The sequence below is a fragment of the Passer domesticus genome, chromosome 12 (genome assembly GCF_036417665.1).
Source record: "Passer domesticus isolate bPasDom1 chromosome 12, bPasDom1.hap1, whole genome shotgun sequence".
Lineage (NCBI taxonomy): Eukaryota > Metazoa > Chordata > Aves > Passeriformes > Passeridae > Passer > Passer domesticus.
Window position 1 is genome coordinate 18,721,663 of NC_087485.1, and position 16,808 is coordinate 18,738,470.

Sequence of the window (16,808 nt, forward strand, 5' to 3'; positions counted from 1 at the left end):
TAAAACAGGAAGTCTAATCATGGACCTATTAAAGAAAGAACAACAATAGGGTTTAACATTCTGCTGAAGTACTTACTGATTATGTTTATTTGGCAACACTGCTGCTGATACTAAGATGGGAATGTAATCCCACCTTTTTTGAAAAGGAAATAATAAATACAAATCAAATATAATTGTCTTATAATATAGTAACATTAGCAATTGATTCAGTTGGAATATAAAACCAAATTCTCTACTGAACACATACAATGAACTCCAACCTCAACCTAAGAAACAACTATCACAACTATGGACATTGGTTAGAAAATTGAGAGCAGCACACATCTTCTCATCTAAATGCAATTTCTAGCAAATTGTTTGTTTGATACTAATGAAAAAGGGCCAAGTTACAGAACTAATCCAGATGTCAGAACATGGATACATCTCTACACATGCCACATCTCTGCAGTGCCAGACTGAAGTTTAGAGAAGCTAGAGAAGTCCATCCTTTTGGCATGCACAACAACTTGCAATTTGGATTATACTATACCTAACATGACTTTTTTTGTTCCCTGAGAAAAAGCAAGTAGAATCCAGAGAACTCCACTGTAGGTACAGTTCAAGCATGTCCTTAGGACAGTGCATGACTTCAATCTGCTACACTTATGAACAGGTAGGTGTTAGAGCAACCTCCAAATACAGTCAAGAGTTATGTCCACAGGCATTTACAGAGGTCATCCTGACAGCAGGATGCTGATGGAGAAAAATTATATTCAAAGAAATACTTCAGTTTGAAGACAAATCAACTTATGGACAAAAAGTTAAAAGTCAGCAGTGAAAACAACTAAATCACATCAACAAAAAGTGCAGTGAAAACAAAAAATTGCATTCACAGGCAACTGGAGAGCTCAGAATTTCAGAACGTACAACCATGGTAATTGAAGTAGCTATAAAAGCCCTCTAAAGTAAAGCAACCAGAGAAATAACTACACTTTATGTTAGAGCTGCTCTGTATATGAAAGAGAGTCATCAATAGCACAGTTTCATTTCATTCAAAAAAGAACACATATGTTGACAAACAAACACAGAAAAAGAGGATGCCAGAAAGACTTACTGAACTAATAAGAAATGCTTTAAAGAGAGGCTGAAATCACCTGGCTTGGTTCCATGAAGGGTACCCCTATGGGTTTTAACATACTTTAGCAATATAAAATGCCCCCTAGATCACACAAATTCTTTATTTTAAATATGCACATATGCACACAACTGCTGCCACTGCAATGCCACACAGTAGATTCAATACACCCCAGAATGCAGAAAACACAGATAAGCTATTTCTGTAGGGTTTAACATGCAGTGTTATAGCAGACATGCAATTCAAGCGTGGCTGAACAAAGAAAGAATCAAGGCAGAGCAATGATCAATATTTCATCAGACAGAATTAAAAACATATTTTACATGTAAAATAACAAAAAGGTAAATCTATAAATTATGTTGAGCCTAACCATACAACTGTTATATTGACAGAAACAGTGGCTCACTTCTAACCAGCCAAGCTTCTCTGAAGCTGTGTAAAGGAGGACTGTAGGACTTATAACTACTGAACTAGGAGAAACTGGATTCATCAGCACATTTTCAAGCTTCATAATAACTGGCATGCACCACTATGTGTGTTCTAGACTAAAAATTTATTCACATGAAGCAAGAGAATCCAGAACTACGTTTGTGGTGGAAAATATTGCAGATGTATGCTGTGTCAGCATAATACATGTTTCCAAAGGACATTGATAACAATGCTAGGTAACAAACAAACACAGCATTTTGTAAAACCATGCTATAGACAATCTCATTTCTTAATGCAGGTGTAAAAAATTCTGAATCAATGTGAAATAAAAATATCATGGCTGATTCTCCAAAAAATTTCTATCATTAAGTATTTAAGTTAAAATAATTTGGAAGATACAAGATGAACAGTACTCAAAATGTGTTCCATGTGGCCAAACCAGTCCCATATCTCTTAAGAGTGCCACATCTGTTCTATTCAGTCAGTGCTCTGCAACAATAAAACTGAAGTAGAAAAATGGGGTGAAGAACACAAAGTGAAGAGAGAAAGGAACCATCTAAGTCAAAGAATACAATATGCCAAACTCCTGCTTAAATATTATTGCATTATGACAGTTTAATTTATGGTTCACCACAAGTTGTGACATTTTAGGGAGAATTAATAAAAGCAAAATGGCATCACCTGATTGTAGAAAAAATCAGAACTAAAACTTGTGGGAATTAATAAGCTGCTACAGATTCTAAACCTGTGAAGGTGTCATGCTCTGTTGTTCACAAAATGTAAAGCAAAATTTTTGGAACCCCCAGTGAAGGTTTGAGAGACCACCAAGTTCTCAGAAAAATACATGAGACAGCTGCTCCCTTTTTCCAAGGATTTAGGAAAGGATTATAAAAAGTATCATGTTTTATGCTGTAATTTGCTGTGTCCTGCTACGTTTCACTAATGTTTAATATAAAATGCAGTACAGCCTTGTTCTTATCCGCACTCAGAAACCATGCTGTAATCAAGGAATTAAAGCCAAAGAGTCTCTATTTGCACAAGATGGTTATGAACTATAGAAAACTGTCACACTTAAAAACCTACTTTACTAAGTGTTGCCTGTTGCCTCACTCAGAAAACAGCAAAAAACTCAGAATGTCAAAAACTAGCTTCTAAAATCTAACTAATACAGCATTCTTACCCAGCAAGAAGTAACTTATGAATGAACAAAAGTGAAAATTACAAATTATTAGGGTTATTTTTCTTGTTTCATTCCCATAAAACCATGTGGAAAAGCCAGTATTTTTCAGCATTATTTATTTGCGAGGGTCTAATCAGCTTGCTTGCCCTCGGAAGAAACACTACTCATTCTACTAACAAAGCTAAAGACCTAGAAAATGTCAGGAGTTGGTATGGACATGCATGATGCATATCAACCTCTGCCTCTCAACTTCCCAAAAAGAGAAACAAAAGCCTTCCAACCCTTTGTATATGTTTCACTGTGCTATGCTGTCATGTAGAAAGATCAGGGTTTAAAGTTTTATGATTCCAAGTGGAATAACAAAAGAAATACATTATGTGCTGAGAAATACCCACTCTTGATTTTGCATCAAAGAAGAATTTGAAACAGTCACAGCCTTGCCTTCCTACATGAACAAATGGCAATGATTACCAGCCCAAAATGACTAGATACAAAATTGGATAAGGAAGCATGTGGGAAGTGGATGAATATCTTTGCATTAATTACCTTTCAGTTACTTCTTCCATTTAAATGGATCAATATTAGTCCCTCAGATTTAAAATAAACTTTGGATTACAACACTGCCAAGCTCAAGTAGAGATAAGAACATACAATATATTAAGAAACCTCTTTCACTATGTCTTTGAGGCATCTGGCTGGTGGTTACTGCCAAAGTCTGAAGAGCATCTGCTCTCACTTTAGCAGTTTATATTCCAACTCTGGTGAATGGAAGCACAATCTCTGAAACAGCCTTTGGGGAACACTACCGAGTTGCTCGACAGAACTCTTACTCAGAAAATAGAGGAGGAGATTAATATTACAGAAAACTTGAAAGATCTAGCTTCTGAGAAAGGAGACAAGAACAGTTTCCTAATACTGTACATACCACAAATCTCTCTTTTACTAAAACATTAAAAACCTGCCCTAAAACTGAAGTGGTTAAATATGAATAGACCTAAAGGTAGAAAATAACATCTGTTTAAGTCATATTCAGGCAAAAGTAAGAAGAAACAATGTATCTTATCTCATTTGTCAACAGGCATAATAAAAACAGAAGAATGAGGACTCACATCACAGACTTTTTCCTAATGTGCTCGAGAAGGTCACGGGTGCTTTGTTTAGTCCTGGTGTTGTCACAGCAACATATGGCAATACTGAGTCTTGTCGTGAACTTACAATGTCATTATTTTAAGTGCCCAGTAGCACAAATTACTAAATTTGTGTGTGGTCCTAAGCAAACAACAAATCTGGCCACACACAGTGAAAACCCAGCTTCTAAAACTTCAAAATCAGCTAAAGGAATTCCCTCCTCAAGAGCCATAGATCCCAGATAGTAGCCACTTCTGAACTCCACAGCCACTTTCAAAACTATAAAAGGCTTCATGTAAAACCAAAATAAAGCTCTGAAAGTGGCTGCAGGAGATCACTAGGAGTGGCCGCTCTTCTGGATTCACTGCTTTTGAGAAGTAAATCCCTGCAGCTGCTTTTAAAAGCTTTGAAAGTTTCATTTCAATTATCAAAGCCAATAAAGCTTCAAAAACAGCCATAGGGATTTGTTCCTCAGAGAAGCAAGCCCCAAAAGGCAGTGATGAATAGTGTGATGGGTTCTGTGGCTCTTAAAGTATGTACAGATTCCTGTAAGTCCTGCACTTGTAATTACATCTCCATGTTGTGCAGCAATTGTTACAGCCAGACAGCTCATTAAGGCTGATGTGGCAAATTCATTACCGATTTCCCATTCTTTCTAACAGTTTTATGCCTGCTGCCTGTTCCTTTTCCTACACCTGCACCAACTATTGTGTGAGCATCCCTCCCAACAGCTTCCCAGACACACTTGCTGAAGAGCTCGCTGGCTGCAGTCTCAGGTGCTGCTGAGGCAGTCCCAAAAGGCAGGACATGCTTCCAGCCGTCATCACATCCTCACTGCCAGCTGCCTACCGCCTGCAAAACCATTCCTTTCTCTGAAGGGGAACTTAAAATGGCATTTTGTAAAGTACAAGAGTGAAGTCTGACAATAAGTCAATGAAGAACTTGCCTGCAACTGCAATATAAAAAGGGTGCCGTTAATTCAATGAACATAAACACAAATAGCATTTCAGAAGCAACCTCATGCTTAAAAAAACCTAACAGTGCTGATTTGCAGCAAGATTTTGGTCTTATCTTTAAAACTCTGAGAACTAGATCGCTAAAAATTTGTGATGTAAGCAGAGGTCTGAAAGAGATACAATTTATACCCCTAAATAATTGGAGCTTACTATGTTAAGACACTGATGGTACTGAAAACATTATAAAAAATATGCTGAAAAATATACGTTTAAGTACCAGAACACATAGTGTGTATTAATCAACTATGTCATATAAAATGCATTCTATTTTACAGCAGCATATTTCCTAACCTTAAAACATCATTAATTTTGAACAGTTACTCTACTGAAGTTTTTAACTTCCATTTTCAAATGGCAGAATAAATAAACATACCTTTTTACCATGATAAATAAACACAGCTTTTTGAAAACACATCATAAGAAAATCACTATGAACTTAAATAGAGGCAGGGGTTAAGAACTGAATAACTGGTTTGTATGGGGAAAGAAAATCTTGACAGGAGACTTAAGCATTCTGTTAAATGTTATTCACAGGTGTCCTCTGTGACCTGTACTACTTACTTTACTTCTCTGTTTCAATCTTCTCATGTGTAAAACATGAAGGAGGATTGTGAGAAATAATTAATGTTTGCAAAGAGCTTTGAGATTCTTGGACATAAAAAACGTGGGGAAAGCATGAAGTTTAAAAGTACCAGCATACTATTTTATTTCCAACTTGAGGTAAGTTACTTTTATCACAAAAACCTTGAAAGTTTAGAAATACAAAATTATGGAATCAAATGCTTAAAAAACCATCTTAAGTGCTCAGCATATTCTGCTCCTCAGAACCTCATCACTCTGAAGGAAACACTCCCAGAAGGAAAGGATGTGCTTCTCACCCGTTTCAAGTATGCGTTTATGGAGAGGTATAGCAGCAAGAAAGGGTTCATCTTTACAGGACTGGATCTGGGTGCCAACCAAGTCAGAGTTGGTAGCCATAATTCGGGCACTTTCTTCACTAAGATTAACACCAGCCATAGAGGCAACATCATTGATGTCGTCGTCATCTCTGCAATGAAAAACCAGACATATAAAACTGCATGGAATTCTGCAAGGAATATACTCATTTTTTGCATCATCTGATTCTCCAGAAGGAATCATCATGCCACATGCCCAGTGGGTGGGCCATTTGAGACACAACCCCTGGTGTCTCCATTTCCACAGAGCATCTTCAGAAACAACCACATACTTCTCTGACCATATCAGAAAACATCAGAAGCAAGACAATTTGACTGATAACAGAAGGTGTGACAGAGGTGTCTTCATCTGAGAGTCACTGATACCAATGAAACCAGGGTGATAGGAAACTAACAACTGAACATTGGGATTTTCTCTTTATAAAGAAAACTAGGTATAAAATGGTAAAATAAATAACAGAAATAAAAAGCAAGCCCATGAATTTTTAAATCTGCAGCATTTCACAAGTTCCTACTAAAACAGACATCAAAACATTTTCAGCAACAGTTAGGGAACATTCTTTGACCATGCTGAGCTCACAGGTAAGCCCGGGCTCCAAGTGTGGCTGGAGTATGTGCTGGTAATTTCTCTGGCAACATACAAATATCAGTAGTGTCAACAAGTTTTAGGAAAATGAGCTGCATTTGAGAAGATGATAGCAACTCCCAGGCCATTTTTTGCCCTGCAACATCCTTGTTAACAGCTTGAGAAAGTACAAACAAATTTGAGTTTCCATAGCAGTATCTCCCAAGCATCTTTACCTCCTACCTGTCTGAGGTATGACTCAGAGCTGTGGAAACAGCTATCTGGATTTAGCACATTCTGTTTCACAGCTATTATTAACACAAACATTATTTCAACATATTCTAGAGTGATTACACAACCTTTGAGAATATTATTTTCAGAATATATATATATATATGGATGAAAAGATTAAAGTCCAGACTCCTAATACTGTATAAAGCAAACAAACAAAAGCTTCATGTAAAAGATATTTTTTAAATTGTTATATACTTGATGTCCTGTGCACCCTAAAATATTCTGTCACTTGTAACAAGCTTAATACCTACAGTAAAACCCAAAAGCTGCAAGTAAGGTCTGAGAATAAAAGGAGGGAAATCCAAAAATCCATAATCTAGGTGCTCCCTCTCCTCCCATACTTTTCCTGTTATCTGCACTACAGCACCCAATTTTGGTGGAAGACTACAATGGTTTGGATAGATACTGGTTTTGTTTTCTTTTGTGGGAAAAAGTCAAGAAGGGACTTTTATTTGGGTAAACCTGCGAAATTCCTGAGAACAGTGTTGCAACATCACACAATGGTTTTGGCTGGAAGGAAACTTAAAAGCTCATCCAGTGCCACCCCTGCCATGGGCAGGGACACCTTCCCCTGTCCCAGGCTGCTCCAAGCCTCAGTGTCCAACCTGGCCTTGGGCACTGCCAGGGATCCAGGGGCAGCTTCTCTGGGCAACCTGTGCCAGAGCCTCAGCATCCTCACAGGGAACAATTCTTTCCTAATATCCACTGTAAACCTACTACCCTTTAGTTTGGAGCCATTCCCCCTCATCCTGCCACTCCAGGCCCTTGTAAATTGTCTCTCCTTATCTTTACTTCACGCTCCCTTCAGGTGGTGGAAAGCCACAACTGGGTCACCCTGGAGCCCTCTCTTCTCCAGGCTGAAAAATCCCAATTCTCTCAGCCTTTCTTCCTAGGGAGATGCTTCATCCTTCTAATCCTGTCACTTTTACATCTGACACAGTGTGGACACAACACTCACCGAGGGACCCTTGGCCACAGTGAGGAATTGGCTCCATGCCCACAGCACACAACCAGCACTGACTGAGATACGCAGTGACCAGCTCAAAAGTTTGTAATTCTACAAATGAAAAACCGCAGGTAAAACTGAAAGAAACAAAGATGTCTGTTGGGTTAAAACCTGAATGCCTGAAATGGAATGAGAATCACCCAGGATTCACAAGGCCCAATTCCAGCAGGCCTCAAACCATGGGAAAAGCAAACTCCTATCAAGGCAGTTACTAGAACACAAACTCTGAACTATATAAAACAGAAGCTTCTGGAACACATACTTGAACCCAGAACTTCAAAATAAAGCTCAAACTGACCAAATCACCAGTGCAGTGGTGACACCCCATGGGCCCTCACCCCACTGTGGGTCTGGGTGCCAGGGGACAAGCCCAGCCACAGACAGCCAGGTAAAAACAAACCCAGAGGTTCCCAGGGCTGGCCCCACACAGCCCCGCTGTCCTGTCCCTCAGCCAGCAGCTCTCACAGCTGGGCAGGGGTTCCCAGCCCTGTCCCTCAGCCAGCAGCTCTCACAGCTGGGCAGGGGTTCCCAATCCTGTCCCTCAGCAGCTCTCACAGCTGGGCAGGGGTTCCCAATCCTGTCCCTCAGCAGCTCTCACAGCTGGGCAGGGGTTCCCAGCCCTGTCCCTCAGCCAGCAGCTCTCACAGCTGGGCAGGGGTTCCCAATCCTGTCCCTCAGCCAGCAGCTCTCACAGCTGGGCAGGGGTTCCCAATCCTGTCCCTCAGCAGCTCTCACAGCTGGGCAGGGGTTCCCAATCCTGTCCCTCAGCCAGCAGCTCTCACAGCTGGGCAGGGGTTCCCAATCCTGTCCCTCAGCCAGAAGCTCTCACAGCTGGGCAGGGGTTCCCAGCCCTGTCCCTCAGCCAGCAGCTCTCACAGCTGGGCAAGGGTTCCCAGCCCTGTCCCTCAGCACCTCTCACAGCTGGGCAGGGGTTCCCAGCCCTGTCCCTCAGCACCTCTCACAGCTGGGCAGGGGTTCCCAGCCCTGTCCCTCAGCCAGCAGCTCTCACAGCTGGGCAGGGGTTCCCAATCCTGTCCCTCAGCCAGCAGCTCTCACAGCTGGGCAGGGGTTCCCAGCCCTGTCCCTCAGCCAGCAGCTCTCACAGCTGGGCAAGGGTTCCCAGCCCTGTCCCTCAGCACCTCTCACAGCTGGGCAGGGGTTCCCAGCCCTGTCCCTCAGCACCTCTCACAGCTGGGCAGGGGTTCCCAGCCCTGTCCCTCAGCCAGCAGCTCTCACAGCTGGGCAGGGGTTCCCAATCCTGTCCCTCAGCCAGCAGCTCTCACAGCTGGGCAGGGGTTCCCAATCCTGTCCCTCAGCAGCTCTCACAGCTGGGCAGGGGTTCCCAATCCTGTCCCTCAGCCAGCAGCTCTCACAGCTGGGCAGGGGTTCCCAATCCTGTCCCTCAGCCAGAAGCTCTCACAGCTGGGCAGGGGTTCCCAATCCTGTCCCTCAGCCAGAAGCTCTCACAGCTGGGCAGGGGTTCCCAGCCCTGTCCCTCAGCCAGCAGCTCTCACAGCTGGGCAGGGGTTCCCAGCCCTGTCCCTCAGCACCTCTCACAGCTGGGCAGGGGTTCCCAGCCCTGTCCCTCAGCAGCTCTCACAGCTGGGCAGGGGTTCCCAATCCTGTCCCTCAGCAGCTCTCACAGCTGGGCAGGGGTTCCCAGCCCTGTCCCTCAGCAGCTCTCACAGCTGGGCAGGGGTTCCCAGTGCTGTCCCTTCAGCCAGCAGCTCTCACAGCTGGGCAGGGGTTCCCAATCCTGTCCCTCAGCAGCTCTCACAGCTGGGCAGGGGTTCCCAGTGCTGTCCCTTCAGCCAGCACCTCTCACAGCCGGGCACAACTGGCTAGCAGTAATCAGAGTCTCAATCCTGTATTTATTTCCTCATCAGGTTGCCAGGACAAAGATACTTTCATCTCCTTCAAGCAATCATCCATTAAAAAAAAATCAAAACAGCAGTCTTGACTTGTAGAACATAACTTCTCTGAGAAGTTTATACTTCTCTTTCCTTTTACTTCACAGCTGAAGAAAAAACTATCCATCCTTTACCTTCCTTCTCCTTAGCAGTTTAGCTACTCCAGTTTTTATTCAGTGTACAGATCTGTGACCACATTATAAATAAATATTTCTGAAATAAAACCACACAAGTATTTTGAACACAAATTAAGATTTCAACGCAATTATCAAAACCAATGCAACAGCACTTACAAAGACCATTACCGTAACTCCTGGAGAGAATGATTTTCTTCCATCTTACACTTGCAAGCTACAATCTGCAAGTACATCCTTTATTTCTTTTTCAGTATTACATGGAAGACAAGTAAGAAATGTATTAATCACAGCTGGGACTACAATGTTTTTCTGACAGGAAGAACCTTATCCATATATTTCTCCTTACTTCAAGGAACCTCATAATGAAAAAATGTGTGGATACTGAAACATACATTTATATTTAGAGTTGCTATTCTTGCTGAACAGTTTCCTAAAGAAGTGAACTTTTAAGCCCAGAAAAGTGAGTTTTCAGAAGTTATTCTGTGGAACAAAGATGCCATCCAGTGGTCATCTAGACTGATGATTACTGTCTATCTTTCCTTTTTCATCAGAGCATAGTATTTAACAATTTCCTATCTTGGCATATATTACTATGCCTGTCCTAATTCTACTGTTTCAATAAATATTTCTGGTTTTTACTGAATTAAGTTCTGAGTCTCATAGGATGAATCTAACACTCCAACACATATGGCATTTTTAAGACAGCATGAGTTCTCAAACTTCTCCAAACACAAACTGTATCTTTTAATAATCCAGGAGTCCAATTCTTCCTCCTATATTCAACCTCTTGTAACAATCTTCCTTCTCCTTTTCTCTCATTATAAAGACTCATGAAATTGCCAAAAAAAAATCTTATCTGAAAATAAGCAAGAAAACCCAAAGTATTTGCACAGTTATCTGTGAAAGGTTTCAAAGATTTTGTTTAAACTAAGACAAGCCTTTATAAAAACCTGGTGGCATTTGCTTTATGAACAAACCTTAACTGCATGATTGCACAGTTTTTCTTTCTCGTGCACGTTGTCAGACTTGAGCCACTGCTGTCCCAAACTGCCAGACTGAACTGCTCCCAAAGAAGCCAGAAGAATGCATAAAGCAATCAAGACAACATTACACTACTGACTTCCTCCTCTTACAAGGGAATTGCATGTTGTTAGGACAGTCCTGCATCCCACAGATGCCATGGATCATACAGAGATTAACAATACATGGCATATAAATAGGGACTAGAAATTACTGGAACAGCCACTGCTGTATTGTATTTTATAAGGGCATAGATTCCATTTACATATCAATTATAATGTTTATTCTGACGTTCATGTAATAATTTACAATGTCTCCCTAATACTATTTTGCCACATAATTCATTCTCTATGCAGAATCTTCTCTCTGATAAGCAAAAGGGCTGACAGAACAAACCACATTTATGATCAGCATTTTTCTTTATTTTGAAATATATGGAAGAAACACAATCCCCTTATAGCCTGAAATATTCATTTGAAAAAAAACAAAACAAAACAAAAACCTCAAGGGCAAGGTTTTTTCATATACCATTTTGAGATGAAAACTTTGAAGTTATCCATTTAACATCCACATTAGCGTTCTGCCACTTAAAGGGCAAGCTGCTTTGCTTATATTGCTAAACTTTTATTTTTAAAAATAAAAAAACTAGAGATGAGAATTTTTTTTGGCTATGCAAGGTAGGTCTGAAAACAAATTTTTTATTTCCACTTAGAGTCCCCCTCAAAAGGCAGTCAGACAGCAGAATAAAACACAGATACTAAGATCAGCTTCAAATTATCTCAGACTTCACAGAACTGTCTGAAAACAAACCCCATCACACTGGCTGTACAAAACCTGACACTGCCAGGTTCCAGGTCAGATATAACTCCGAAATACTGCCTCAGAAAAGGAAAGATTCCTGTGACAAGGAAGGAGCACACAAAGCACAGCATCATCCCACACACCAAGCAAAGATCTGTGCACTCCTGGCCCTGCCATGCAATGCCCCTGAGCCCTGCTGAGCAGTCTGGAAGGGCTGGGATAACACAAGTGACAAACACTGAGCTCCATCCTTGGAGGAACACAGAGCACACAGGGACCCAGCCCTGAACCAAGTGGGAGCTGGACCTCCCAAGAGAAATGATTCCATCTCAACATCAGGAACAAATGGTTCCATGGTTCCCTCCATGGGCACCACCTGAACGTGGTAAGAATCCTTAAGTCCTGCTGCTTTCACACAGCAGAGGAGCTGGTGCCAGTGAACTCTGAGGGACCAGAGGTGATGAGCAGCAGCCGTGGACACACAGGCTGCTCCCTGGCAGAGCTCAGTGGGATTTTTGCTTTTCTCAGCTACAGAAACCTCAAGCTGGCCTGTTATGATCTAAACCCAAGTCTAGACTTCTGCTGGCAAAACAAACAAATATTACTAAAAACAAAACTCCGATTTCTGTCCTTAGGTATTAGCAGAGTTGAAAAGACAACTAACTGGGGCTGTATACAGTTCTCTCTGAAAAATACAACAACAATAAATTTAATACCAAAAAAGTGATCTAAAATTTCAGAAGCAAGCTTCACCTTGCAGAACTCTTGGGTTGAGAACTCTGCATCACAGAACAGCTACTGTAACAGTGAACTCATGTGAGCAGTCTCACAGTTCATTAATAAATGCTGCCCTTAAAGGCATAGCTGCAATTTGCAAAATTCTTAATTGCTAGATCTTTTACGTAATTCCATCTTGTATCTCCTACAGTTCAGAATAGAGAAGAGAAAAAGAACCACACTGAAGTTCAAATTTCTGTTTCTAGTGACCAACACTTCGCCCACAAAAGTGAAAAGTTCAAATAAGTTATTTTAAAGAAAGCAGAATGTAAAATAATGAAACAAATATGCAATAATAAAACACTAAGGGCAAAATAAATTTATACATAACACAACTATTTTTCAAAATTCTTGCTTTGCTTTAGATGCCAGTTTGCCTTCTGGCTAAAAACACATTCTTCACACACGCTGGGAATGTTGAGGAAAACTAGTCAGCATTCAGAGGATTAATACAGATTTCCAGCTCTGTGCCTTTAGGCTTAATAGTCAGACATCTATTTGTCCTCAGGAGAGGTTAGGGGTTGAAATGCAAATATGCAAACAACTGAATTCTTTGTTAAGATATCAGGAAAAAGCTTGATCTTTGCTGCTGTTTAATAAATCCTTGCAATTTTGTGGACTTATTTAAATGCAGCTTTGTGTCTTACTATTTTGAAGAAAACAATGCAAGGAAACAAACACATTCATTCTGACTAAAATTTGTTCTCTAGAGGAAAAATGACATACACCCTTGACAGCTTATTTACCAAACTCACTAAAGATTTATTGATTTATCAATCAGTGCCTTGAGCATTTGCTTCTCCCCAAGGGAAAATTAACAATTCCAGCTAACCTAATATATTCTATGTATAAACTAAGTGAATGCAAGAATCAATCCTGGCACAGTTTACAACATCCAGCTAAAAAAATGCTGTCCCTTTTGGTGTATGTAAAATTGAAAGCTATACTAACGAAGAATAAATGCTCATGTTGCTTACAAACATAAAAAATACTTATTAAGACAGTACAATTGAACCCAACAGACATTTTAATTCATTTAAATACTCAGTGGGAGGCAAAAGCATTGGAAAATAAAAAATTGAATGATTTTGCTTCCAGATTAATACTAAGTACTACCACTATTAGTTACAATACTGACATGCCTCAAAGCAGAGATATTTCAAAGAGCTACAAATTCTCTTTTACTTCACCTGCAAAAGCATAAGTCTGAAAATTAATTAGTGGTTTGATGATGTCAGAGCAACATAAGAATCCCAGAAGATGAAAATTAAAATCTAGGAATATTTTGTCATTCAATAAAGAAAATATTTTAACACAACTAAAATGGTGTTAGCGAGAGCAAAATACAGTAAACGTAAGATCTGCTTTTCACTACCAAAAGTAAAAATATCCCAAATATATATAAATAGAAGTCTGGAGTATAAAGAACTGGCAGAGATGCTCAGTGCATCACTGGTACTGTGCTGAACCTTTTTTGCAGCACCTGATTCCTCCAGGGGTCCACAAACCACCCGACCTCCATGAGCTAAGGGAGCACAGGGAGCTCAGACACAGCCAAGTGTTCCCTTTAAAGCCAGGACCTACAATTCCCTGCTCAGGGATCCCCTCCCAGGCCCCCAGGATTGTTCCTGGCAGAGGAGGGGCTGCTCCACAGAGGCCCTGTCCTCACAACCAGCACCTTCCCAGCAAGACAGGAGCAGCAGAATCCAATGCAGAACACCAAGCACAGATTCTTTTAGATCCTCGTGCACATAATTTCATTCAGCTAAAGTTTTATTGTAATCCACAGAATTTACAGGTTTGTTAAACGTTAAAATGTGCATTTAGAGAAAAATCCTCAAGATATGTAATGATCCCCTTTCTTCTTTAAAAATCGAATTAAGTATGAAAATTTCCATCCAATCCCAGGAAAAAAAGACAGGAATCGTTGTAGAAGACTGCCCTCTGGTGTTACACCAATTCTCAATTCTGCTTTATACTTCAGATTCCCCCCAACCACCCCGCTGCATTTTTTTATTATTATTTTTGCTTTTTTTACCTGAAAGAACCACCTCCAGGGTCATTCAGCTTGTTTTTCTGATTTGCAGAGACCTGAACACCAAAGCCCCCAGGACTTTTACTGGCTTGTATTGTTGGTGCCTTCCCTACTGTGCCTGAAAAACACCAAGCAATGTTATTATGAGCTGTCTTAGACAATTTACATCAAAGAACCTTCTGTCCAGGAACTAAATTTAACTGTCTGTAAATTGCAAACAAAGGAAGATATTATTTTTAAAGACTATATGCCGAAGAAGAACAATTTAAAATACAAGATTTATATTAACATTACAGTTTGTTCAATATTTACACAACAATGATGATTCCAAAACTGAAAACCACTGGCCATGAACAGCTGTAATATTTATAATGGCTATAACTGTGTTTGCAATTGCCAGTAAACCACTTTTCTGGATAAACTGTACAGAATAAAGAAGGCGAATTTGAAATGTTCTTAAAACAAATACCTTAACTCAGAGCTGCTCAGGGTATTAGCTATGCCTTTTACATTTTCTATATAGTAATTGTCCTTTATTGCAGTGAAAAACATGTATTTCAGAATTGAAAGTACTGCATGCATTTTAAAATGTTCTGCATTGCATATAAAAGAAAAAACACTATTGACAAATTTGACACACGCCCCCCGTAAAGGTTGTTTTGCTTTCTCATCTTGAAAACAAAGACTCAAAAATAATTCATGTCTGAATCTAGACTTTACAAGTCTTGAAGTACAAGTAAAACCAGGCTTTCTAGATGAACCAAAGTGTGGTGGACATTCAGTAAATTAAAGAGATCTAAATTCCTCTCTGACATGAAACTTTTGGAGTAGGCCCTCCCTGACTGCCCAAACACATTTACTTGGGTTACATTTGGGGCTTCCTTTAATCCCACCTGTGTTTTGGCATGTAGAAATAACTCCATCTACTTGATTTAAAAGATCTCACCTCTCTTGTGCATCACTCCATTTTATTGAGCATTACAGGCTTTTGAGACTTTGAGAAGGATGTGAAGGCTGTTCCTGCACCCCAGGGACTCAGTTGCACAAAAATAGCATGGTAAGAACCTTTTCTCTCATGAATAGTAAAAACCTGAAACACAACTATCCTAATAAATCCTTTTAAGAACATTTCTTGGCTAATACAAAGCTGCTAGCTTTGACTGAGTCCTGCACTAGTTTGGTTTTTTTTTATTTTCAAGTCTTCATCAACTCCAACATATGATCTTAAAGAGAAAATAATTTGATAGTGTTTGTTGAGTTCTCCATCTGTATAAATAAACTGTAATGTGGACTCTCAACATTAGCAAATACAAAACCAGATTTAGGACTTCAGGCTCAAGCCTGGGGAATAAAAATACTTTGTCATCAGAATATTCAAGGTCCATGAGATGCCACAGACAGCATTAGTTCACGGACCAGGCAATTCTTTCCATTAGTTCATCTGAAATAGATAAATGGTTTTCTACTCAGAGAACTGGAAGGAAGGAAAGGAATAATACAATAATAAAAATTAGCAGATTTATGCTTTGTACAATTAAGATCTAGAAGATTAAAAATGTGTTAACCTTGAAAATTTTTGCAATGGCAAACTTAAAGTAACAACAGCACTCCTCCAAAATTAATATATTTCTTTGGAATCAGTATCAATTCTTTGTTTTCTACAGATTATACTTTTGATCAAAAAATACCCCCAAAACATATATAACCATATGGATATGGAAGACTTAAGTCTCATATTCATCCCAAGTATATGTAATTCTAGTCAACTGATCAGGCAAAGTGAATGTAAGATTTGGGATGACATTTGAGTTTTCTGGTTTAAATAAATTACAACTGTGCATGACTAAGGGTTAGGCATAAAATATGACTAAAACATCCATTTTTATTATGGGCAGAAAATATTTTGAAAACTAAAATCACCTGTGGGCCTAGATATTTCATGGGATTGGTAATGACATACAGAGTCTTTCACCACTGCATCCTTGCTTCAAATTTTAATTACCACGATCTAGAAAAATAAGCCCAAATTTAGGAGCTTATTAAATCCTAGCTGTATGTCAGCACTGGTTAAATGGCTGCAACAAATCTCTATTTTATTATTTGCCTCAATTCCTCCATCCAATCCATAAGATGGAATTCATCTAATTATTATACTAGTAGAGTGCTTTGGTAAAGGAGTGTGAATTTTTCATGCAGTAACAATGGTGTTACTTCCACTGGTGTAAAGTTATTTTATTTATATAAAGGTCCTTAAAGCATGCCAGTTTTATCTAAACTACTGTTTTAAGAAGCATTACAGTCTGCTCACATGGATGTCCTGATGATACACTACACTTGGAGATTCACTCCTGTCAAGGAGGAAAATGCAGCCCTTTGTGGAAATCAGCTCAGTTCCGAGGTAACTACACTTAACAAGTCACACTCCACAAAATTATGCTAC

General features: G+C 39.8%; 1 protein-coding gene across 1 annotated transcript in view; it reads right to left on the reverse strand.

Moving 5' to 3' along the window:
* LOC135279493 (transcription initiation factor TFIID subunit 4-like) overlaps window positions 1-16,808 on the reverse strand; it is a 146,813-nt gene that overhangs the window by 95,257 nt on the left and 34,748 nt on the right. The window contains exons 9-10 of the mRNA XM_064386928.1: window positions 14,372-14,486; window positions 5,746-5,915 (exon numbers count right to left, since the gene is read on the reverse strand). Of these exons, the coding sequence (XP_064242998.1) occupies window positions 5,746-5,915; window positions 14,372-14,486 (285 nt within the window). The remainder of the gene's footprint in view (window positions 1-5,745; window positions 5,916-14,371; window positions 14,487-16,808) is intronic.